Source organism: Neomonachus schauinslandi, chromosome X (assembly GCF_002201575.2).
Source record: "Neomonachus schauinslandi chromosome X, ASM220157v2, whole genome shotgun sequence".
Taxonomy (NCBI): domain Eukaryota; kingdom Metazoa; phylum Chordata; class Mammalia; order Carnivora; family Phocidae; genus Neomonachus; species Neomonachus schauinslandi.
In genome coordinates this window covers 37,053,108-37,079,631 of record NC_058419.1, presented here as the reverse complement: position 1 = coordinate 37,079,631, position 26,524 = coordinate 37,053,108, and the positions used below count along the sequence as shown (strand labels likewise).

The 26,524-nt window shown below is 40.5% G+C and overlaps 1 protein-coding gene across 1 annotated transcript in view; it reads left to right on the top strand.

Moving 5' to 3' along the window:
• Positions 1-26,524, top strand: part of PAK3 (p21 (RAC1) activated kinase 3) — a 106,184-nt gene that overhangs the window by 38,272 nt on the left and 41,388 nt on the right. Inside the window, exons 3-9 of the mRNA XM_044911971.1 lie at positions 78-178; positions 2,693-2,755; positions 4,356-4,400; positions 5,522-5,675; positions 7,505-7,542; positions 16,759-16,890; positions 17,773-17,938. Coding sequence (XP_044767906.1) covers positions 78-178; positions 2,693-2,755; positions 4,356-4,400; positions 5,522-5,675; positions 7,505-7,542; positions 16,759-16,890; positions 17,773-17,938 — 699 coding nt within the window. The remainder of the gene's footprint in view (positions 1-77; positions 179-2,692; positions 2,756-4,355; positions 4,401-5,521; positions 5,676-7,504; positions 7,543-16,758; positions 16,891-17,772; positions 17,939-26,524) is intronic.

The following is a 26,524-nucleotide window of genomic DNA, read 5'->3' as shown; positions in this document are numbered from 1 at the left end:
TTGATGAACCTAATTGTACAACTTAGGGATGACAAAACTATATCCCCAATAAATACGTGTTAACATTTTGCCTTTAGCCAATAAGAAGAAGGAGAAAGAACGCCCAGAGATCTCTCTTCCTTCAGACTTTGAACATACGATTCATGTGGGGTTTGACGCAGTCACCGGGGAGTTCACTGTAAGTAAGCTCCTTATTGTGCTTTGCAAGCCATGAAAAAATTCCTTTGTGAAAATAGGTTTCAAGAAAACATGCCCATGTCCCAGAATGTCAGGCTTGATGCTTTGGATGATTTCAAGGAAGATGGACTATGCTGAGTCAATCCCAGTTGGAACTAGAGAGTGGCAAGAGTATTGGCAAAATTATTTTGTCCATCATAAAAATGTCTGATCGCAGTTAGTCTTCAATGTCATTGAAAATGCGAATTTTCCATGGCACAGGAGAGGTAGTCCCGGTAGAGAGACTCTGTTGAGCCTGTTCTTTATTGTTTGAAGTGAATCAGAGAATCAACTGACTCAACTTGGCCAGTGAATACAGTCCATCTGAATAATTCAGGCTTGACATTGGAACCTGGATTACCCAGATCAGCTAACCACACTAACCAAAAATCTCTGTACAATTGACCTGGTCTTCCCTTTGATTTCAAGAACATGGCTTATTTTTAGGCCTATTAACGGGCATATTTCATAGGCCTTCAAAACAACAAACCCCATGTTTCAGGAAGACTATGAATATATCATGTGTGCTTTAGTGGTTATGTGCTTTACACATATACAATCCACAATAAATACCAATACGAATTCTCCAGAAAGACCATAGCTATAGAGTCAGCCTTTCTTTGGATATTTGTAGTGCTCAAATAGCGCAAGATCTCAGTCATTTTGTACTTTTTTTTTTTTTTTTAAAGATCTGGCATCTTTGTTTTTAGATGGATGAAGGAAAAGATGTGGCTAAAAATATGTCCCCAGGAGGATCAACTATCTTTTTCCATACTAGTAAGGATCTCAATAAAAATGTACATTCTGAGATGATGAGTAATTTTGAATGCATTCAGAAGAAAAATCTTTTATAATATCATCACCACTGATTCTTGGGTTCTAAAACCAGAGATAATTTTAGATGTTGAATAATTAAATTTTCTGTTTTGTAACTTGACGGTTAGTAAGTAAACTCATATGACTGAGTGAACCAAAAAGGGGCGGGGGACAAATTGACTGGATTTGGAGAAGCAAACCATGTCTCTGAATTGACAGCCAAATTGCCTTTTTTTCCCCCCAATTCCAGAAGTATATAATATGAGAATAAAATCACAACGGAGTAAACATCTTGGCCTTGTAAAGTGACATGAGCTGATTATTTCTATACTCTCAGTAGTAAGCAGAAGAGAACGTAAAGAAATACTGATGTTAATAAAGTTGAGACAGTGGTAGGATTTAACCAATTTCATCCATGAAGTCACAAACATTATTCAAATGGCCTTGACTGCTGTCACCACCAAAAATAATAATAATGATTTTTATAATCTGAACAAAGATGTTATGACTTTTTTGACATTTGAAACAGTCAAAGCACTTCAACTTTATAAATGTGGTCTAATAACTCTTCCCTGTTTTTATTTTAAGAATGTTATGCTTGCAGTTGTGACCTTTTTTGTTTTCTATGTGCTTTTCTTCTGCTTTAACTTCTCTTATGTTTTACTGCTGTCATGCCACGTTTTCTTTTTCCTTCCTTTTGGTCTGATGTGAAAGCTCTCTCCTCCACTATTCTCATGTGACATTCTGGTTCCTTTCCAATTTTTAAAAAATATTTTCCGCTCTTTCCAACTTGCTTGACATCTTATAATACAATATATCTTGAGCTCTTTCTTTGTTCTTTCGGGGTTCTGAATGGAAATGAAAAAAAGTGAATCACCATCATCTTGCTGACTGCATTTTCACTTGGCCATCGGTTAGAACCCAAAGAACCCACCAGAGAGGGCTGGGGGTGGGATATGTGATGGGCACTCTTTCCAACTGTGACCAACAGTTTGATGCAACTGAACCCAACCAAACCAAAACCTGCCCCACCCCCACCCCCGCCTCCACCACACCCAATTTAAAATAAAGCAGCTGTTTGGATGCAGGCAGTTGTTTGAATATACAGACAGACACAGGCTAAATTTGGAAATCTGATGCATTTATTGTCCTCTTGGTGGTCTTTTGAAACTACTTGTCCACACATTATATTTAAAGATGCCAAATTGTGCACTTTTTAACTCTTTTCACCTTTGGTTTGCATTTACTAACTTTTAAAAATGCCAAATGATAATAAGCTTTTAAAATCATTTTGTTGGTAGCATTTAAATTGGGTCCTATTTGCCACGGTGCCACTAATGTATTGTGTGTGTGCGCACGCAGAGGGGGAGGGACATATTACCAAATTTGATTATTGCTGTTGTTTAGGTTGAATTTTGAGCAATTTGTTGAACTGTCTTGTTCAGTTGTCTTCCAAGGGCCTGTCACTGTGAATATTTGGACTCCAATTTGGTGTGCCCTTTGGTGATTGTCCTATGGCTAGTTGGCCCATATAACCTTGTACACCTGGTTATACGTCTGGACCTTGAGATTCAAATTAGGTTGGGAGGTGAGATTTGGGGTACTAAACTATGAAAAGTCCTTACCCTTTATATTGCCATTTTTGTCCCAAATACTTCAGAACTCCCCCTTCCAGACTTCTAGACCTGTGACGGTCGCTTCAAGTCAATCAGAGGGAAGAATGGTATGAGTGATATACATGATCATTTCTTATGATAAGATAAATGCTTGGCCTGTTGTATCATGCTGCCATTCTCCTGGGCTACACCGGACAATCCCCAGCTTGTTGTACATCTGGTTGTTATTGTACCCGTGGTCAGGCATTGATATGTGCTCCTGCTTCTGATGCTCATACTTCTAGGTCTCCATTAGCTGTCTTAACTTTTGGGATTTGTACCTCAATCTGGAGTAATGAGATGGCCATCTGATGATGTGCCTTTGTGGCGTACGTTCAAATTTAAGTGTCAGGTCTCATTGATCGACTAGTTTATCTCAACTTCTCAAAGAAACAAGAAATTATGTCAGCAGGGTAGTCATATGGTAAGTATAGTTGTCTGAAGGATCTTCTGCAATTGACAGCATGTTTTCCTGCTGTCTAGTGATCACGAGACATTTATTTATCACAAAAGTTTAGAAGTGCCATCAGAATGTATAATAATTGCAAATATTCTAATAATTACGGTAATGATCATGCCAGTGATGTCTGCCCTAGTGGTTATGTGCAATGCATACCTGGTTTTATAACACTTAATAACTCCTTTGGCCATTACAGTATTAACCAAATGCTATTAATTGCACTTAGAATCAGAACTGGGATCATGCATGGGCTCCTGAGTTCAAATATGTGGCATAAGGCTTTAGCATCGAATTGCGTGATTAATGCATGTCAAAGTGTCATTTCACTGTGCTTGGAGTAACCCCAAATGCCAGGAATCAAAGACCTGTATCCCAAATCAAACCAGTTGGGTTGAAGCATGTTTCTGTAGCTTTGGAGACAATCTCTTTATTTAGATAAAGCCATTACCTTATATCCGATCTTATTCTGTGGGAAGCCAGGACTTCCGAACTGCAGTATTAAAATGGAAATTGTTCATATATGGTTTGAAATGAAACGGTTTCCCTTTCCCTGGTCTAAAGAAACTCAAAGGTAGAGTCTGGCTGTGTGGGAAATCCTTAATCTAGTTTTCCCTAAACCAGTCACGACTTTCTCACTGCAACGTGCAGAAGAGTCGCATCAATGAGAATGCAGTTAAATTTAGCATCCCCATGTCGCCATCCTGTCCATTTTAGCCACACAGACACTTCCACGCTGAAACCAGAAATGGTTAACCAGAATTGAGAACTGAAATTTGTAAGTTCATCACATGGCCATCGGCTACCTGTGATCACCTGGTTGTAAATACAGACTTACAAATTATCATTAGAGCTTTTCATGATGCCATCCTTCTTCCCTCCAAAGTCATGTTTCTGCCTTCTGGTAATTTCTCCGGTCCTTTAACAGTAATTCTTACTATTGTGTACTTATGGAGGAAGCATCTGGCCCCAAGTGGAATTACACGTCCCAACTTGAGAACGTTGTCTTTTTTTCCTCTGTTTCCTGAAATCTGTTGTCCTAGCCTGTCCTGCCCCTGATGGAGTTAAGACCTCTCGATTTTCATAACCTCCCCACTTGAGAAGGGATGACCCCCCCATTCAGACCCATTGGTTTCATCTCCTCCCACCTTCTAAGTTGTCCCACATTCTGTTTTAACTTTCTTTTCTTTCTTTATTTACGTCCATTACAGCCAGATCTCTATGGCTCACAGATGTGCCCAGGGAAGCTCCCAGAGGTGCGTCACAGGCCCAAAAGAAGCTTGCATCAAAGTGCTTCTTTGAGATGTCATAGCACTGCAGCAGGTTCATGTGTGTGCAGTAGAGTTGTTGCTTGGCTTATCTCACTTTTTTGTTGTCATTCCCAAACTCTGGAGGCCCACGTCACACATTGTTTTGCCGAGACTTCAGAGGGCAAGGCCACATAAATTGTGTCTAGATGCACTGCAGGAACGATGTGTCTGTCTCTTGCTCCAAGCTGCCTTTGGAGGCTGGACAATTACGAAATGGGGACATCTGTAGGCTGGACATGTAGGAAAGAATGCTAAACGCTCAACGCGAAACTAACCTTTCAGCGTAATTGGTGCAATTGTCCCAGGTTAGATTTCCAAACGCTCCCTCCTGTCTGCTCTAAATGCTTTAGAGTATTGCCAATTCTCACAAGGCTTTGGCACGTGCGTCACAGTCCCCAGGTTCCATGTGGCCAACGAACAAAGTGGGGAGGAGGGCACGGAGGGAGGAGAGGAGAAACTATTTAGCACCGCCGTGGTGTTGCTCCTCCACTATTCTATTTTTGCCTCCTCTCAATCCCCCTCTGTATTAAAGCCCTAGAGCACCCCCCCAAATTACATTTTGTAATCACAAAGCGTAAACTGCCCAAAGGTGAGGCTTTTCTTCTGTTCAGAAAGATCTTCCGATTACGACATGCCCAGAAACAGCTTATGTGATTCCAGTCATATAAAATCCATTGATCTGCACTATACTATACTGTGCACAAATTTAGAGAAGTCTTGCTATGTCTGCCCTGAGTCGCCAGAAAATATAAGCTAAGCCGTAAACATCATTTCATGGATGAGCAGAATTAATATGGAGGTGATTTTCATGCGCTTTTTTTTTCTATCACAGTCATACTCCCACCCACCCTTTTTAAGTTGGATCCTAGTTTTACCTATGTGTTTTAATTAGAGAAGAGAATGATTTCATTATTAAGTTACTAACTTTAAATCTAGAGTGTCACTTCAGTTTCCCAAGTGTAATCCTACAGGTAGCATGGGCTTCTTGGTGAAGAACTTTACTGGAACATAAAAATGCAGCTGCTGAATGTTCTGAGCTGCCATTCTCTCCCTCTGGTTGTCCACAGGGAATCCCTGAGCAGTGGGCACGGTTACTCCAAACCTCCAACATAACAAAACTGGAACAGAAGAAGAACCCACAAGCCGTCCTGGATGTTCTCAAATTCTACGATTCCAAAGAAACGGTCAACAACCAGAAATACATGAGCTTTACGTCAGGAGGTAAGAGGAAATCCAAGGTATCAAAGAGAGAACAAGGAATTCCCATCTCAGAGCCTCAGGATTAGAACAGAATGCCTGTAGGGCATCTGAAGCCAGTTCTAGTGCCTTCTCCAAATGACTTCAAAGGCAGTAAATCGAAAGATGGGTTGGAAGGTGAAGTTGATATGAGGAGGTTTACCACTTGGTTGTTTTTAGAACTCAAGTAGGGGTAATTAATTGCTCAGTGAAGCAGCAGTTGTCAGTTTGAATCAGCAATCACAAATGTTTGGTCTCTGCACTGGCATGAAGACGACACTTAGTCACGTAGGATCAGGCCTTGTGATGTGTCCATGAGATAAGAGGTGTATGGATCCAGCCATGGTCTCCTGAAGTTTTTTTATCCCTCCAATTCACTGAATTGGACCCTGATGATACAGCATGCATTTTGTGGTTGCCAGGCTATTTTGATCCAACCTCAAAATCAGGCTTAAAAAAAGAAATCATGTCTGGCTATTTATAAGAAATCGAAATGGCCGTGTTCCTGCCAAATCTTGACTTCAGTTGCTAGCACGTAGACCCAGCCTTTGTTTGAAGCTTTGAGGTGCACATTTGCACTATAAGCAACTGAAAAATATGTGCCAGACAATATTTTTGCATTTCAAAATCTTTCTCAAGAAAGATGATCTGGGGTGCCTCTCTAGAACAACTTATTATTTAACATCTAAAAAGAGAAGAACATCCTATCATTAGTGGCCCAGCTGTAAAGAGCCCCTACCTCTCGGCATTGGTTTTAACATAGGACAGGCTTGAAATATCTTCAAGGATGGTGCAAGGGGACACTTGGAAGGGGAGGAGTGTCTCATTTGGTCATAAGACATGTCAAAGCCCAAACTTAAGGCGTATAGTAATTCACGGCTCCACGGGACGTTTTTAACTGAGAAGATAGCTTAACTGCTATTCTTCAGGGCAGAAAACCAAAAAGAAAAAAAGCCAGCAAGGAGAGGTTTTATGATATTTAGTCTTCCACATAGAGTGAAATGTCTCAGAGATCCTAGTGACACTTCAAACAGTGCTTAATTAATGTGAGGAAGTCTAGAACTGTCCTCCAGGTTCACTGGAGAACCACAGGCGACCAGAACCAAAAGTGTTTCATTCCAGTATTTCTCTGAGCTGAGTAAAACTCACCAGACACTCCATGGATGCTCTAGTGTTGGAGACCGAGGAATAGGGTGGGAGGAGGTGGGGGGGAAGGAGAAAGAGAAAGGAAGGAAGGCAGGGTGAAAGGGAGGGTGGAGGGAGGGAGGGAGGAAGTAGGGGACAAATTCTGGATATAGGTGTATAGACTCATACCAACTAAGAGCAGGTAATCTTGGGGCACCCGGGTGACTCAGTTGGTTAAGCATCCAACTCTTGATTTTGGCTCAGGTCACAATCTCAAGGTGCTGGGATTGAGCCCTGTACTGGGTTCTGTGCTCAGCGGGGAGTCTGCTTGAGGGTTCTCTCTCCCTCTCCCTCTGCCCCTCCCCCTGCTTGCACACACGTTCGCACTCGCGTGCACTCTCTCTCAAATAAATAAAATCTTAAAAAAAAAAAGGAGTAGCTGATCTTGATATTCCTCCATATAGATGAGATTTGCTGGAGGCCTTCATTAAGATCTATAAAATGACATGTGAGGGGGCAAGGGTGTGAGCTATTTTCAGAACAATGATGTCATGTGTCATAATATCTATTCAATACTGAACTGGAGAATTTCCTTCTGGTCAAAGGCATGCAGGCTAATTTTTTATTAACGTCTCTAAGTGAGGCAGGCTTCATGAAATAAAGGTGACATCTTTATCTTTACTTTCCAGATAAAAGTGCACACGGATACATAGCAGCCCATCCCTCGGTAAGTGAAAAATTGAAAATGGTTTGGAGTGATCAGGGTTTCTGGCAGTCCAACAGAATACCGTCACATAGATTCAGTTTAGATAGAGAGTCTCTTTAAAAAAAAACAAAAACAAAAAAACCCCCAGTCTTTTAAAGGTATAATTTAAATCTATAAAATTCACCCATTTTTAAGTGTATAGTTTGATGAGTTTAGGTAAATGTATATACCAGCGCTACCATTGCCACGATCCAGCTTTAGAATACTTTCATCACCTCCTAAGATCCCTTATACCTGCTTACAGCTATTCCCCATTCCACCCTAGCCCCAGGCAGTCACTGATCTGGTATTATGGGATTTGTCTTTCTAGACATTTCATGTACACAAAATAATATAGTATATGACCTTTGAGGATTGGCTTTTTTCACTCAGCATAATGCTCTTAGGGTTCATCCAAGTTGTGTGTTATCAGTAGTTTGTTCCTTTTTCTTGCAAAGTAGTATTCCATGGTATGGATGTACCACTGTTTGTTTAATAATTTACCCATTGAAGGATCTCCAGACCATTGACAGTTTTTGGCTCTTGTAGATAACGCTACTATGAACATGCATGTATAAATCTTTATGTAGATAAATGTTTCTATTTCTCTTACACAAAGAATCATGAAAATAATAATCATCTTGATAGTGACTTCTCTTTACTCAACACTTACAATGTGCCAGGCACTGGGATGATAACATTTTACATTCACTTAACCTTTCTTGCAACCAGATGAGGGAAGTCTTACCATTGTCTCCATTTTATAGGTGAGGTTCAGAGAGGTAAAATAACTCATCTGAGGTCATACCATTATACCTCTGAGCGTCACCTGTTCCAATAAACTGAGATGCAGTGGGGGAGCTTTGCCCAAACTCACATAGATAGTCTGATCAGAGAAGTGACTAGAAAATAAGTAACCTAGTTCAAAGTTCTTAGAAATGATGGAGTATCTGCAAGAATACCCATAGGCATTAGATAGACAATTATCTTAGACAAGGCTTACTTTGTGTGGTTTTATTTTAAAATAATTAGCATTAGTGAGAGTTTTCTGTTGATTCATAGAGTCCTGGATAATCAACCTTTTATAGAGGACAGATGCTGGCCCGCTTGATGTCACCCTGGGTGACAAGTGTGATAGCAGTAGATCATTAGTGGTAATGAGTAAAGGCTATGAAATAGTGTGGCAGTTCCTCAAAAATTAAAAATAGAATTACCATGTGATCCAGCAATCCCACATCTGGATTGATACCCAAAAGAATTGACAGCAGGTTTTCAAACAGATTTTTATACACCCATGTTCATAGCAGCATTATTCACAATATACAAAAGGTGGGAGCAACCCATGTGCCCATCAACAGACAAATGGATAAATCAATGTGGTATATCCATGCCATGGAATATTATTCAGCCTTAAGAAGAAAGGACATTCTGGGGCACCTGGGTTGCTTAGTCTGTTGGGCGTCCGACTCTTGATATTGGCTCAGGTCTTGATCTCAGCTCAGGTCTTGATCTCAGGGTCGTGACGTCAAGCCCCATGTTGGGCTCCACGCTGAGCATGGAGCCTACTTTAAAAAAAAAAAGGAAGGACATTCTGACCATTGACACATGCTACCACATGGATGAACCTTGAGGACATTATGCCAAGTGAAATAATCCAGTCATGAAAAGACAAATGCTATATGATTCTACTCATAGGAGATACAGAATACTCTGTATACTGAATTCTATTTTTGCAAGATGAAAAGAGTTCTGGAGATTGTTCGCACAACAGTGTGAATGTACTTAGCACTACTCAACTGTACATTTAAAATGGCTAAGATGGTAACTTGTATGTCATGTATATTTTACCACAATTAAATATAAAAATAAAAAAAGAATGAAGGCTCTGGACATAGGTATTTAGTCTTATTGTATGAGTATTGAATGTGATAATGCATGTAATATACTTAGTATACTACCTAGCACATGCTATATGTTTATTAAATGTAAGCTAAAGCAAAAATTCCAACCTTCCATGATGAATACTTACCTTTCCTCCCTTGATTTACTTAATATCATTATGATATAATAAATACAAGCTGGGTATTCTGGCAAAGAAATAGTATTTTTTTTAGGTAGGTAGGTCAGTTATTTTAAACGCTAACCTGTTAGGATGGTCGGTAGATTGGTTTTTATTTTTGTCAACAGTTTATATCTCCTGAAATGCTGTCTCTTTCTTTTGAACGTGCTTCTACTGGTTTTGCTTGTGGAATTCAAACTAAATCTACATAATGATCAAAATATTCCACCAAATCAGAAAAAAAATGATGTTCTCACTGTTTGGAGATAAAACAACTGGATATTTACTTTTTTCACATATATTTATCGAGTGCCTCCTTACAAGCACTAGGAAATCTGGAGCTCATTCTGGTAAGGGAAGAGAAGTATGCACATCAAGAAACACAGTACAATATGGACTATGTTACATAACATAAAATATGTCCATTTGCTATGAGAACTCAGAGAAAAGAGATTACTTTCAGCTGGGTAGGAAAAAGGAAGCAGGCTCTTGTCTCGGAGGGCTTAAAGCTCAGTGCCTGGTGCAAAGTTGGTACTTGGTACATATTTGTTGAATGTTGAGTTGGAAAATGCTTCATAAAACAGGTCGCATTTGAGCTAGATCGTGAACGTCCGAGGGGATTTGGATCTGGAATAGATGGAAAAGGGCATTCTAAGCAAAAGGAAAAACATAAGAAAGGGCACAATAGTGAGGAGAGCATGGGGACAAAATGGTGTGGTTTTGAATGAAGACAGATGCAAGAAAAGGAATCATAGGAATTAAGCCTTGAACATTAAGTTGGAGCCAAATCATAGCGGCCCTTAAATGGTATTCCAAGAAATCTGGTCTATTTGCAACAATGTGGATGGAGCTAGAGTGTGTTATGCTAAGTGAAATAAGTCAGAGAAAGACAAATATCATATTATCTCACTCATATGTGGAATTTAAGAAACAAAACAGATGAACATATGGGAAGGGGGCGGGGAAAGGGAGAAAGGGAAACCAACCATAAGAGACTCTTAACGGTAGAAAACAAACTGAGGGTTGATGGAGGGAGGTGGCGGGGGATAGGCTAGAGGGGTGAAGAGTATTAAGGAGGGCATTTGTCGTGATGAGCACTGGGTGTTGTGTGTAAGTGATGAATCACTAAATTCTACTCTGGAAACCAATATTGCACGGTATGTTAACTAAGTAAACTTTAAATTAAAAAAAAAAAAGAAAGAAAGAAATCTGGCCTTTTCCGGTATACATTGGGAAGCCCTTGGAGTTTTTTGGAACAGGAGAATTAGGCAATGAAAGCTTATGCTTTGGGAACAGTTACCTAACAGCAAATGTCCAGAGTGAATTAAGGGCGGAGGGTGAGGCTGGATGAAGGGGAGACCAGTTGGAGGAGTTGCGCAAGCATCCAAGCCGTAGGTAACGAGGGCCTAGGGGAGATGGTGGCAGCAGGAATGGAGATGAGGTTCAAATGTTTAGGTTATTGATTGGATGTTGGAGGAAAGGTCAAGGTCAAAGGTGACTGCAGGCTTCAAATGATACAAGGGTAGCCAAAAGGGTGAGGATGCCATCCTTCGGGAGTTACAAATTTCCGTGAGCAGATGCTGAGTTTCCTACTGGACAGTTTGGAGTTTGAAGGGCTGGCAGGACTCCCAGGTGGAGATACTAATTAAACTGCTTAACTGAGGCTGGGTTTCTATTGATCAAATGGACTGGATTAAACCCTTAAGTTTAGATTGGATCCCTTCAGTGGGACTCAGCTACTTAGGAATGGGGAATTGAGAGCACCCCGTGCTCTCCTTATGGTTCCAGAGGGAGATTGCCTTGACGGTGCTTATGCTTTCTTGCATTAGAAACACTCCCAAGTAGACCCAGCTAGCTATCCTGTAAGATCTGATTTAATGGGATTGGACAGTCCCTTATAGACCTAGCCTAAACTGATCACCAGTTTTGGCATCCTCTAATAGCCTGGGTGGGAATTACCATAGAAGCAGTGTTGTGGCCACTAAATATTTTAAATGAGTGACTACGTCATTAATATTGAATTCAGCAATACCTCCCATAGTCCTATGACATCTGCTTTACTGCTCACTTGTGGTAGCTTCTTTGATATGAGTGTATTAAACACTAAATACTGTTCAGGGACCTACTCTTAAATTTAAGGCTACTCTAAAATTTTATATTTGTATTGGACCATTGAGAGTAAAGTAATGCATTTAGAGTCCTGGACTAGTATTTTGAGTGGAAGGTAGCAACAATACTATGAACACGTCATGATTTGTGCCCAGAGAACCTGGGTATACAGTTGACACAGATTGAGCTTTCGATTCGAAGTACTGGTTTATTTTGTTCATCTAGATTAGTGGTCCCTTTACTTCAGTGTGTATCAGAACTGCCTGGAGAAGGCACAAGCCAAATGGAACGGAACCCTGAAATCTGCATCTTAAACAAGCACCAAAAGTGGCCCATAGACCACACTTCGCATGATCTGGAGCCTCCAAGGTCCTTACTTCTAATTCCTTTGGCCTTTAACAAGGAAGCTCAAAGAAAGAAGAGTTTCCTAAGGTAGTTCCTCTAGCTAGTGTATGCTCTAGAGCAGAGTTTATAACTTAGAGTCCATACGGATGGGCTTTATAAGATCTCTGAACCCTTGAAATTATATGGAAAAGCACTACCTACCTGTATCCTTCTGGAGAGTTCTAAAAGACTCCAGGACCCTGCTCAAGTAAAGAATTACCTCCCTTGCCCCACTGTGTGGCACAAGAAGAATATCACAAATTTTCAGTAAGACAAAAATATTCTTTACTTGCTGGTTTAATTCCAGTTAACATACAGTGTAATTAATATGAGTTTCAGATGTACAATGTAGTGATTCAACACTTCCATATGCCACCAGACACTCATCACGACAATTGCCTTCCTGAATCCCTATCCCCTATTTCACCCAACCCCCCACACACCTCCCCTCCGGTTATCATCTGAAGAGAAAACGGAGTACCTATCTATATTATTTTCAAGTTTAAACAGACATAGTCATTCTCAGCCTAGAAGGAAGAGTGTAGCGACATTATACCTGTGACTCCCAAAAAGAACACCAGAAAAACCTGTTAATAAGCAAAGCTGTTTATTAAACTCTAGCAGCAAGGAAGAGCCCTCCCTTTATAGAGTTTTAGCAGTATCTTGGAACGGGGATGTTAGGGGAGAACATTTATAGGGTTTTAGAGCATGGCTATGTGATTTGATTTGATTTGATTTTAAGATTTTACTTATTTATTAGAGAGTGAGAGTGCACACATGAGAGAGAGAGAGAGAGCAGGAGCAGGGGCAGAGAGAGAGGGAGAAGCAGACTCCCTGCTGAGCAGGCAGCCTGACACGGGGCTCAATCCCAGGACCCCGGGATCGTGACCTGAGCTGAAGGCAGACACTTAACTGACTGAGCCACCCAGGCGGCCCTTGATTTTATTTTTAAAGATTTATTTATTTATTTGAGAGAGAGAGTGGCGGAGGGGGGGGGGCGCTGATGGGCAGAGGGAGAGAGAGAGAGAGAAGCAGACTTCCCCATGAGCGCGGAGCCCCATGAGGGGCTCAGTCTCACACCCCTGAGATCATGACCTGAGCCGAAATCCAGAGTCCGACACTTAACCCGCTGAGCCCCCCAGGCCCCCATGGCTATGTGATTTTAAAGCAGGTCTTACAAGGCAAGGAACAGGTTAGGATTGTGCAGTGTTTGTGATTAAATAGCTTTAGGTTGGTGAAGTGAGAGTCTTCAAGAGAGTCTTGGTGAGCAAGCTGTTATTCTTACTAAGCAAAATACTTCAGTTGGTTCAGTCTTATCTTCCAAGAGCAAGCATTTCTTGAAGTAAGAAGCTGCTAGTTTTGCCTGTTCTCAGTATTGTTTAACATAAGAACAGGAAAATATGCTCTCACTTGATGCTGTTTAACACAGGGAAAAGAAAGTATGCTCAGCCCCAGTATTATTACACAGGGATGGGAAAATATGCCTGGTCCTGGTCTTACTTAACATGGGGCCAGGAAATTATGTTGATTTCAGTTCTCAGGACCAACGCCTGGTGTTACTAGGTCAGCTAATGTTCCCTGGCCCAACCATCCTGCAAAACATAATGTCCCCTGGGGCACCTGGGTGGGTCAGTTGGTTAAGCATCTGCCTTAGGCTCAGGTCATGATCCCAGGGTCCTGGGGTCAAGCCCCACACTGGGTTCTCTGCTTGGTGGGGAGCCTGCTTCTCCCTCTCCCTCTGCCTGCCGCTCCCCCTGCTTGTGCATGCTCTCTCTCTCTCTCTCTCTCTCTCTCTCTCTCTCTCTCTGTCAAATAAATAAATAAAATCTTAAAAAAAAAAACAATGTCCCCTGAAGGCCACACATTCTTTCCAACCAACCAGCCAACATGACAGTATAGTGTCTGGTCCCAGATAAACAGAAACATTGGTCTTCCTCCTGCCCCACAAACCTTCAGAAGATGAAAGACTTTAGGTTTTCTAACAGTCCTTTAGTCTATCATCGAAGGTGGGGAGGGTCTCCATATGAAATGAGAAGAGTGAGGATAGTAATGAATGTTAAGAAACAGTGAGATTTTGCAGGCGGATGTTCTTTAATGAAATAGCCACTGTTGAGATGTGCAAGGTTACCGCTTGGTCAGTAGTACTGATTGGTCTTTGTAGCAGTCTGAGGAGCTTAGACCTAGGCCCATTTTATTTGCCACCAGGGCAATTTTTAGATCCTCATAGGCTGTATACACTCTCATTTATGGAGGCTGCATGATGAGTTGTACCAAATATATTAAAGGGCTCCTCTACCCCACTTAATTTTTTTGCTGTAAACTTTTTAAAGTGATTTTTTAAAATATCGATTTTGAAATTATTTGATTACAAGTAACACTGAATTTTTGGTTAGGTATCATTTATTGGAAGTCAGTATGATACTCAGGAGCTGTTGCTAAAGAAGATGATCTAATCCACAATTTGGTTTTTAATGTAATGAAATTTCTATAGCTACTAAATATAAGTCACTAAGTGAAGTTGACGTGTAGTATACTTCGTAGACATGTAATTAGACATTAATGACTTTAGATTTTAGAGGTTTTTGTCACATTTTGGAGGCAATGACTTATTTCTGACTTCAGATATTTTCATAAGCCCATGGAAAGCTTACTATTCTGAAGCAGGGTTCATATTGCCTAATAGAGAAGCGAGCTTTGTTTGCCATATAAAAAGTGGTCAGTTTATATGCAGGTTCTGCCCTCCTACCAATGAACAATGATTAGGTGCATTCTTGATCCCAGCTGGCATAAGATAGAGCAGAACCTTCTGAAACAAAATAATCTCAAAGCAAACACCAATAAACTAAAGACAATTTCTAAGCTTGCCCACTGAATTTTTTTTTCCTGAAAACTTAATGTCTTTAACACATGTCACTTTCCACACAGCCACAGTACAATATCATAGCTTAGCTATTTTGGCCAAATTAAGAATAAATATAGGTGTATAAATAAGAAAACCAGTATCAACTAAGTATATGAATTTTAGTCTGTAAACCACTCAGTATGTATATCAGGGCAAGCAAATGTTCTTTCAAATACTCTTTTATAAATTCTAAGTTGTCTTCCTTTGCACAGTAGATAAATCTTGCTGTCTCCGCTCAGATCTATGATTGCACCTTATAGCTCTACCGTTGGTTTATACATGATTGTAGAAGATCTGTGTTGAATTTTATTCATAGGTTGAGGTCCTTTGATATAATATGTCTATTAGTAGAGCTCCCTGTATCTACCTCAGGAGCTTTGTCCTTGAGAAGTAAAAATTCTTTTTAGGATTAGCTTGAGCCTGTATACCCAAAGACATCAACAAAAAACCAATACACACACACACACACACACACACACACAAAATAAAAAATCATCTATAATCGTGCTTTCCAATAGAAATGAATGTCATAAAAGCCATATATGTAACTTTAAATTTTCTAGTAGCCACATTGAGAAAAAGTAAAAAGAAATAGGTGAAATTAATTTAATGATATTTTACTTAACCCAGTGTATTCAAAATATTATCATTTTAACATATACGCAACATAAAAGGAAATGTCTTTCACCAAGGAACTATTTTACAATTTTTTTCATGTTACATATTCAACATGCGATACATATTTTACACTTACAACCCACCTCAATTCAGACTAGCCACATTGTAACTATTCATTAACCATGGACAGCACAGACCTCTATCATCGTTCAGTGATTTTTAAACTTGAGCCTGAACCAGAATCACCTGAAAGGCTTGTCATTAACACACTATTAGGCCCACTCCCAGAGTTATGATTCATTAGTGTGGATAGAGCCCAAGAATTTGCATTTCTAACAAGTTCCTGGTGATGATGCTGGTCTGGGGACCAAACTTTGAGAACCATGGCCAAAGGGCTTTCAAAATTCAGCTTTGGGGGAACCATTTTTACCCCTGAATTAATATGAATGATCAAGAACCGATCCTAGATACAACAATTGTTGTTATTTTTGGTGGTGGTGGTGTTATTGCAGTTTTTAATATTGCAAATCACCATTTATACCTGTTGGTTAAGACTGAATAATTATTTATGTTGATGAATATTCCTTAGATCTTCATGTCTGTTACTTTCTGAGTGCTTCTTTCCAGGAGGCTGAACAGGGAAGCAACATTTATGGGCTTGCTTGTACTTAGTGAGTATTTGCAGAGCTGTATTATTACCATATCCATATGCATGCTCTGATCTTTAGGCACAAAATAGCCCTTTTCTGGTTGACAGACTATCAATCAGCAAATTGACAATCTGCCCAGTACAAATTGAAGGCTCTAGTAGCATTTTAAAAATATATTATTCATTGATTTAAAAAAGATTGAACTTTCAAATATTGAATAGCTCACTGCTTCTGAGCTCAGTGGAAAATAAAAAGATTTTTAAAAAAATTTCATGATGTTTAAAACCATGGCCTGAATTTACCTCTGAATGTGGGCAGTCCTGGTCACCAAATTGTAGATGGCTCTGCTCATTTGTAAAAGGTGTGGTTTTTTTCATATCCCTATGTGATTAAATATTTCATTTCCCTTTTCTCATTTCTGAAGAAAAACAACGGGGAGTTAATACCTGGTCTCTAAACTTTGTTTTTGTCATAAGAGTACAAAAACAGCATCAGAGCCTCCTTTGGCTCCACCTGTGTCTGAAGAAGAAGAGGAAGAAGAGGAAGAAGAAGAAGATGACAATGAGCCCCCCCCAGTTATTGCGCCAAGACCCGAGCATACTAAATCAGTAAGTTGCAAATGACTATTCCTAAATGATTCAAAAGATGTCCTCTGGAACCATTGTAGAGTCAGAATCTAGTTAATCAGCTCCTACCTATTGAGTATTTACTGTGTTCCCTGATCTAGAATATCAGGTACAACCTTGGTTGAGGTTGCTCTTTGAGGATACGAGATAGTACATGACAATTAGAGAATGATATCAAACGACATACAAATAAGTGCTAAGTTATAAGATCACTGCAGAAGTTAAATTAGAGAAGGAAATCCATGTGAATCAAGTAGGAAGAAGTGCCTAAGCAGAGGCACCAAGACCAGAATTAGCACAGCATGTATGGGGACCTCAGAAGACAGAGTCCTGAGAGCTTTCAAGGACAGTATATTTGAAGCAACTTAAAGTTCTTGTTTAATATTTAATTAATCACTTGACTTTAAAAACTTATCGGGGGTAGGGTTTGGGGTGTGGAGAAGCGATGGATAGGCAGAGCACAGAGGATTTTTAGGGTAGTGACAAAACTCCATTGCCATCATGGCAGATACATGTCATTATACATTTGTCCAAACCTATAGAATGTATACCCTAAGAGAGAACAGTATGTAAACTATGGACTTTGGGTGATTATGATGCATCAATGTAGGTTCATCAGTTGTAATGAATGTCCCACTCTGGGCGGGGGAGTGTTGACAATGGGGGAGGCTATGATGTGTGGGCACGGGGGTAGATGGGAAATCTGTACCTTCCTCTCAACTTGACTGTGAACCAAAAACTGCTCTAAAATTTTGTCTTAATGAAAAAAAAAAATAAAACCTCATTGACATGACAGCATCTTGACTTCATACCCTTCACTTGGCCTACTGTTTTTATCGTAGAACTTGTTTTCTTATCTTTAAGATCTACACTCGTTCTGTGCTGGAATCCATTGCTTCACCGGCAGTACCAAATAAAGAGGTCACACCACCTTCTGCTGAGAACGCCAACTCCAGTACTTTGTATAGAAACACAGATCGGCAAAGGAAAAAATCCAAGATGACGGACGAGGAGATCCTAGAGAAGCTAAGTGAGTTTTGGGGGGGTTTTGTTTTGTTTGTTTTTAGCCATCATTACTTCATGGGATGGTCTCTCATAAAACATGTAAAATGGGAGCTGATTCTTTTTTTTTAAAGATTTTATTTATTTATTTCACAGAGCGAGACAGCGAGAGAGGGAACACAAGCCAGGGGGAGTGGGAGAGGGCGAAGCAGGCTTCCCGCTGAGCAGGGAGCCCAATGAGGGGCTTGATCCCAGGACCCTGGGATCGTGACCTGAGCTGAAGGCAGACGCTTAATCACTGAGCCACCCAGGCGCCCCTGGGAACTGATTCTTTCAAAGTTTTGGCCTCCTTGCATAAACTCCAGGCTCCCTGAAGTCAAAAGACGAAAGGTTGGAACTTGCTCTGTATTCCAGATCACTCCTTCCCCCACACTCCAAATTTGACAGAAACTAAATATTTTCGCTTGATAAAATCAATTAAGGTGAAAACTTGACACGATGAATTAAACATCGAGTTTTATTTTAAGACGATGCTCCCGAAAGGAATAAAATAATCTGATGACATATCTTTTGATTATCCCCCAAGGTCTCCCAACTGATCAATCATGATAGATAAGTCAACCTCAAAGCCCAAAGCAGTCAATCAAAACCAACAGCCACAGTAATATAGTCTTTTCCCTTAATTTAGGAGCATTTCTATGTGGAGAAGGGGAGCAGGGCCAGCAAATGCTAGCAAACTCCCTCCTCTGGTGTCATTATTGTGTACACGCTTGTGCATACACACTCACTCCAGTTTCACAGAACAATTCTCTTTCAATTAGCTTTCTGGATCAAGGAGATTTAAGAAAAGGACATCGTCTGTTCAAAAGAGCCAAAGGTCTGTAAAGCATAGTCATTAAACTCATACTACAGAAACATCTAACACATTTCTAGTTATCTTCAATCAGAGCCCCCAATCTCACTAACTCCTATTCATCCTTCAAAACCCAACTCAAAAGTTGCCTCCTCAGGACAGCCTTCTTTGCCTCTCCCAGTGTGAGTTAAGGGCTCCTCTTCTTTACTGCCTTTATGGCAGCAAATCACACCATACTAGTCCCACCTCTTTCACCTAGACTTGTGAGCTCCTCAAGGGAAGGGACTGTGTCTCCTTTTCCTATATGTCCAGCTCCTAATAAAGTGCTTGGTTCATAAAGGCACTCAACTGATGCCTTTTGAGTGAATGAATGAAAAAAAAAGAGCAGAAAAAAAATGTACCTTGACTGAGTCCCTACTTGTCTGTTCTATGTAAGAATCTTTGGAGGAAACCATAGAAAAACAATTTCCTGCCATCAGGAACCTTTTACAATTTTATTTAGATGATAAGATTCAGTAACGTGATATAATTAGAGACTAGGAAGCCGTGTGGTTTCATGCAAATTTCCATCTCGAAGACCTCAGGAAAAGAAGAGAGCAGTTCCAGCTAGAGGCCACAGGGAGACTGCATAGATGGTTGTGGGGCCATCTTCCCCTCCAGGAAATACTTGGCAATGTGTGGAGACATGTTTATAGTCACAGCACAGGGAGCGCTACTGGCCTCTAGTGGCCAGTGGTTAGGGATGTTTCTAGAATCTCTCCAATGCTAAGGTCAACCCCCCCTACTTTCCCCCTGTGACAAAGAATTATTCAGCCCCGAATGTCGGCAGTATTGAGGTTGAGACATTGTGAGCTAGAGGTACTTGGAAATGCAAAGGTTGGCAGTGAGCATTTGGAACTGGAACCACTGGGACTTCAGCCAACTGACTTTACTATACGTGATTAAATATTCCTCTGGTGCTAATACCTACTATTTGCTATAATAACAGTAGTAATAATTCACATCTATTGAGCACTCTCTGGGCTGGCCACTTTACATACGTCATAAGGTTTAATTTTCATTATAATACCTTGGGGTGGATTTCAATATCCTCATTTTACAGATGGCTGAAAGTGAGCCTCAAAAAGCTAAAGCGACTAGGTCGCCAAACTAGGCAGTGGCCGAGCCCGAGTTTGAACTCAACTCTGTTTGCCTTCAAAGGTGACACTAGTTCGGGGCCCCTGGGTGGCTCAGCTGGTTAAGCGACTGCCTTCGGCTCAGGTCATGATCCTGGAGTCCTGGGATCGAGTCCCACATCAGGCTCCCTGCTCAGCGGGGAGTCTCCTTCTCCCTCTGACCCTACCCCCTCTTGTACTCTCTCTCTCTCTGTCAAATAAATAAATAAAATCTTTAAAAAAAAAAAAAAGGTGACGGGGCTCCTGGGTGACTCAGCTGGTTAAGCAACTGCCTTTGGCTCAGGTCATGATCCTGGAGTCCCGGGATCGAGTCCCGCATCGGGCTCCCTGCTCAGCAGGGGGTCTGCTTCTCCCTCTGCCCTCTTCCCTCTCGTGCTCTCTGTCTCTCATTCTCTCTCTCTCAAATAAATAAATAAAATCTTTAAAAAAAAAAAAAAAGGTGACACTAGTTCTATTAACCCATTTTGCTGCATATCCCAACAGTCTATATATGGAAAAGGGTAGGAAAAAGAAAGAATTGCCTGGATAATTCCAGTTCAGTTGTTCAGTTACCTCAATTTTTTCTTTGTTTTATACATGTAGACATGACCTGTGAGATTTTGTTAGATTTTTAAAATCTGACAGCATCGCTTTCGTAAAAAAATAACTGTGATGGGTCTTTGTTTCAAATCTCGATTTATTAGAGTGCAGATGCATTTTTGGTTTTCTTATACGGACCAACAGAGAGACAAGCATTCTTCTCTTGGGCCCAAATCTGGCTTTGCTTGCGGACTGCAATGTTGCTGGGGCTGTGGTCGCTCTCATTGCTTGTGTATTCTGCCCTGCCCTGAGCAACATGATGAAGAGGAGGAAACTGCCTTTGATTACATTTTTTAATGAAGACGTGGGTGTTTTCATCTCTATTGGAGACTGATCGGGCCTCAGGAGACTCTTCTCTTTGACCAGTGGGCCACCTGTAACTGCCAGCCTGACCTCGCACTTCCAGATCTTGGCAGGGAGAACCTATAGAAAAATGGGGGAATGCTTTTCATGAAGCGGGTCCAGACTGAGCTATACTGCAGAGTCTGCAAAATGGGTCTTTCCTGCTTCACCTCTGGGCATGCACTCCCTGTGTGCCCTCTCTCTCTGCCACGGCCTGGCTATATAACTTCAGATGATTTATTTCAGCCCTCTGAGCATCAGGGAGAAGAATCATAACTGCATTTCAGGACTCTGTCTATAGGATGGATTTTATGTAACTCAGCCTATGACTAGGAGGACAAGTACTGGAGTCGGAAAGGCCTACATTCAAATGACAAGCCCCTTGCTTGTGTTACTTTGGGCAAGTTATTTAACTTTGCTTGACCTCTTTTTCCTCATCTAAAAAGAAAAATATGGAGATATTAATAGTACCAACCTCATGTCATAATAATAATTAAACGAGAATAGGGCATATAAAAACCTCAGCCACAGTCCCTGGTACACAGTAGGTGCTCAATAAATTGTAATTACCATTTTATTACATGAGTATAAAGCCTTAGTAAGGTCATACACTAGACCAGGCTTTGGAATGAATCATAAAGGAGTCTGAATCATAGGCCCAGACTAGCTGTGTGTCCTTAGGCCAGTCACTCAACTCCTCTGAATTTCAGTTTCTTCATTTGAAAAATGGAGGTAATAATAGTTCCGATGTGATAGGGATTTGGCAAGGACTAAACAAGGTGAAGTATGTAAGACACCTAGAGCAATAAATAGTAGTATAAATTTATCGTGTTCTTTTTGCCAAATGAGAGCCACCGTATTTTGCAACATAAAAAAGTGGGGGTCTTCCAGTGGGACGGAATGTTTGAAACCAGAAATGAGCCAAGATGTATGGTCCTTATAGAGAAGTCATTGAGAGAATCAAGGTCCCCATTGGAGCTTAGGGAAGGAGTAAAGGAGCCTGTGCTGAGAGGCAAAGGAGAGGAGGCTGGGAGCCAGAGAGGTTGAGGAAGAGCCTACTGCCCATACCAGAGTGGATCCCACCATAAGCATGGGGAAGGGGGGCAGGGCAGCCCTCTTTGGGCTCAGGGATCCAATTACTGTGAGGTGGGCAGCCCAGACTACAGAGCTGCCAGGCTATCCCTCTTCCACGCAGATGCTGATTGTGGGGGCCAGACCATGGGATCATTAATAGCTGAAATGAACAGATCATCTTTCAGTTTTACACAGACAGATAGCCTGGGTCTGGCTTGTTCATTGTGGTCTGTTTGAATCTGTTGGAAAATAAAGAAACCCCTACATTTTAGAGAAAATTTCCAAAAGGCGCTGTCAGCAAAATAAGGCAGGAAATTTGTCTTGGGCCCCACCATCTCTTCTTGTCTCTCCCCTTCTGCAGCATTCCTCACTCAAAACTCTTCTAATTTCCCCCTCGGATAGGACTAATATTAATTTAGAGAATTATTGTTGCTTTTTTTTCCCTCAGGAATCAAAACCTCCTCAGTATCTAAAGGAATAATCTTTTTAATGGTCGGAGTTCAACTTAGCTTAATATGTAGGAAAATACCCTGATAGGCTTTACTGAAACCACATCATGAACCCTATTTTCAAATACTACTATTTAGTCATTTCTTAAATCCTTATACTTTCAAATGAATAGTTGGCTTCTTATTTAAGAAATTGCCCCGGTAGGAAAATTGTTTTGGTGTTGCTATTTTTTTTTGTCCTTTTGATTTTGAGTTGCTGATCTTTGTCACTGTTTTTCCCCTATTGTGTCACAGTGGGGTTTTTTTTCCCCCTTTCCTTAGTGTAATTTATAAAAGCAGATTACAATGGCTCTGATGAAAGAGGTCCCTTGAAAAGCTTGTTTTGTGATTGGGAATCGTAAACAAGACCTCCTGTGCACTTGCCTCACATCAGTAGATGGCAGCACACACTCTCCTGTGAAGGGTAGTGGGTGTGGAGACGCCATTTTATTTGAACCGCAGTTCAATCCAGAGGCTGGAGCTCCTCAAAATGGCTGTCTTTTGGTAATCCTCATGAAAGGATTTATTTCCAGGTTTGTTGTTTTTTTTTTTAACTCTGCATTCCAAGGAAATAAAGGTTGAGTAATTTACTACCATAAAACCTCATTAACTGAGCCCTGCCAATTGAAATTGATCATAATTCAGAAAGTGGCTTGCGCTGAAGCTTATTTGCTTTTGCTCAGTCTATGGAAAAGAGTTTGCTCAGCAACTTAATAGTATAACTTTCTTAGAAGACTATAAACTCCTGAATAAAATGATGGTTTCAAGTAACTTTAAAATTATCATTTCATTACCAAAAAAGAAAGAAAGAAAGAAAAAGGTCCAGGCCCTTATCCATTAATAGCTGACTTGAATAGGGATAGTTCTCAGTGATGTAGAAATCGATAATACAATTTGAAAGGTGAAGTGGCAATTCAGAAATTGTTAAATTGGTGGCATTCTATAGATGTAACTCAAGTAAAATATGTTCTCCAGCCCCTGTCTTAAAATATGGGGCATTTACAAAAGGAAATGCCTAATTTTATTTGAGTTCAATTCAACAGACAGTTATTGAGTAACTAATGTATTTCTCACACAACATTGTTTGAGGAGGTGCTGAGGATACAGAAATGAATGAGACCTGACTCTTGTCTTTAAGACATAGTCTATAAGGGGATGTCAAATATATAGAGATGGATACATGGTGTATTAAGTATAGAGAAGCAGAGTAAGTGCAAAGGTAAGAGAGACAGAAAGAGAGAGAGAAGGTACAGTAGAATAGAGAAGGGGAATTATTAACTTTATTCAAAAAAATCAGGGAAGGCTTTCTAGGAGAGGCACCATCGAAGCTGAATTGAAGCATTAATAGGAACTTGAAAATTTAAGAAGGATGTTCCAGGCAGGAGAATAGCAAGTATAGAAGGTATACACCCGGGAATGCTAACTTATTCAATATCACTTGAATATAAAATTGGTGGTAGGTGGAGGGATCAGAGTCTTAAGAGAGGAAGCTCAACGGTCAAGCAAGAGCTGATCATGAGCTGCAATTTGTTATGGTCAATGCAGTGAGGGTTGAGTGGGGAAGTGGTGGAGAGGAGATGGAGAATGAAGCAAGAGTCAGATATGAAGAGCCTTGCACTCCATGCCAAGGAGTTTGAGCTTTACCCTGTAGGTGTCGGGGGGAGGGAGAGGAGCTTGGAGGACTCCTGAACCAAGAAATCACTTGATCGGGTTTGCACTTAGAGCATCCTGACGGAGGCAGGTGCAGATCGTGGACTGGAGTGTGAAGAGGCTGGACGTTGGGAGTACAGTGAGGAGGCTGTTGGAACAGCCCAGACAAAAAACAATGAGGGCCCAACTAGAATAGTAGGAACAAGGGGAAGGGACAGATTGACAAGGTCTCTAGGAGGTAAGCAGATACAGGCTCAGGACTTGGTGGACAGCTGCATGGGGGTAGTGAAGGTGAGGGATGAGTCAGAGCTAACTCCCAGATTTCTCACTTGGGCCAAAGAGTAGACAGATGGTAGTTCCATGGACTAAGATTGGAAATGGAAAAGAAAAAGAATTTTAACAACTCACATACTGTATACGTCTTATTTAATTTCACTGAAACATGGACTTCAGTTGTAAAAAACAAACCACCACCCCCACCAACAACAATAAATCTAACAACTTGATGAACAGTCCAGGACTGAAACATTTATTTTTTTTTTCAAGGTATACCATCTACTGGTAGGTGTGAATTAACACCAGGTATTGTTTGTAGCACGCAGTTTAGCACTTGAATACATACTTTCTTGTCCTCAGTCATTTGGTCAACAAATATCCGTTCAGTGATGGCCATTGTTCTACGCACTGAAGTTACAGGGATGAAAAGACAAGGTTCCTGCCCTCAAGAAGAAACATGAGAATCTCATTAGAGGAATCAGAGAAGAATTCATAAAGTAGGATGACTTGAGATAATGTTTAAGTAATAAATAGGAATTCATGGGTTAGGTAAGAAAGGGAAAGGGAGAGCATCTGCAAAGACATAAGCCTTGGATAATGATAGCATTACTAGGATTTAAAGTAGGAGGGATGGAGAGTAGAGGAATTATATGAGATTAGTCTGGTTAGGTAGGAGTTGGTTGGTGCTAGATGGTAAACAGCCCTCTATGCCAGACTAAGAAATTTTAACTTGAATATGTACCCAGGACAGTCTTGGTTTGTGAATTACGTGGTTACGCTATTCCAAAAGCATTGAGGAAGATAGAGAAGATAGAGTGTTGAGGGTAGGTAATGACGAATGCAGTTGTTTGGACAAGAGATGTTAAGGGCCTGAACAATGGCACTGACCATGGGCATGAAAAGGAGGGAATGAATAACAGTGACCATTAGGAGGTAGAATCTACAGACCTTCTCTTGATTAGTTCATGCTGTAAATCTTATCCTACTGACACTCCACTTCTTTGAAACAGGGGCCATGATAGTAAAATATGACTCAAAGGTAATGATACTGATATGTTTGCTTTAAAAAAAAAAAGAAAGGAGAGCCAGAGGCATCCAAATAAATGATTCCCTTTGAGGTAGTCCACTTGAGAATCTAAACCTGTATTCCCATGATGCTGCTATGCCCCAGAATTTTTCTGCACCTATTTGAGCACTGTGTTGAAGAGTCAATGGCACTTCTTTTAGGTTTGTTCTGAGTGGTGTATTCATCCTCTGAGTACTGGATTTGCTCTTTTGAAATAACAAAACCAGTATTTGTTTCCCAGAGCCAAATATGATAAATTAATGTTTTTCTTGCGTGGTTTATAACCTTACTCTACAATGTTTGGAACAGTCTATAGAAACACAAAGTAGATTGGCGGTTGCCTGAGGGTGGGTAGGGAAGTCAGGGGGAGGGGTGGATGAAGAGTGACTGCAAACAGGTACAGGGTTTCTTTCTGGGGTGACGAAAACATCCTAAAATGAGATCATGGTGAAATTTAATAAACTTGCACAACTCAAAAAATTTACGAAAAGCCATTGAATTGTACACTAATTTTTTTTCTTTCTTTAAAAAATACTTGGCACTGCTTTTGCTGCATCCCATGTAATTTGATAGGTTGTATTTAATTTTCATTTAGTTCAAACTCTTTTTACATTTCTCTTGAGGTATCTTCTTTCACACATCTTATTTAAATATCTTGGGATTTTCCAGTCATCTTTCTGTTACTGATTTCTAGTTTGTATCCATTACGATTAGAAAAGGCAGTTTGTATGGTGTCAATCTTGTAAAATTTGCGAATGCCTGTCTTGCTGTCTAACATGTGGTCTATCCTGGAGAACGTTCCATGTGCACTTGAGAAAAATGTGTATTCTTCAGTTGTTGGGTGACGCGTTCCATAAATGTGTTAGTTCCAGTGGATCCATAGTGTTGTTCACATTCTCCATTTCCTTGTTGATCTTCTCTCTGGTTGTTCAGTCTATTAATTAAAGTCTCCGATCATTTGTGCTGTTGATAGCTCTCTTCAGTCTTGTCAGTGTTTGCTTCATATTTTGGGAGCACTGATAAATTGTACCCTCTAAATGAGTGAACTGTATGGTATGGAAATCCTATTACAATGAAGTTACAAAATGTGTGGAGTGCAGGTAGGGTCCTG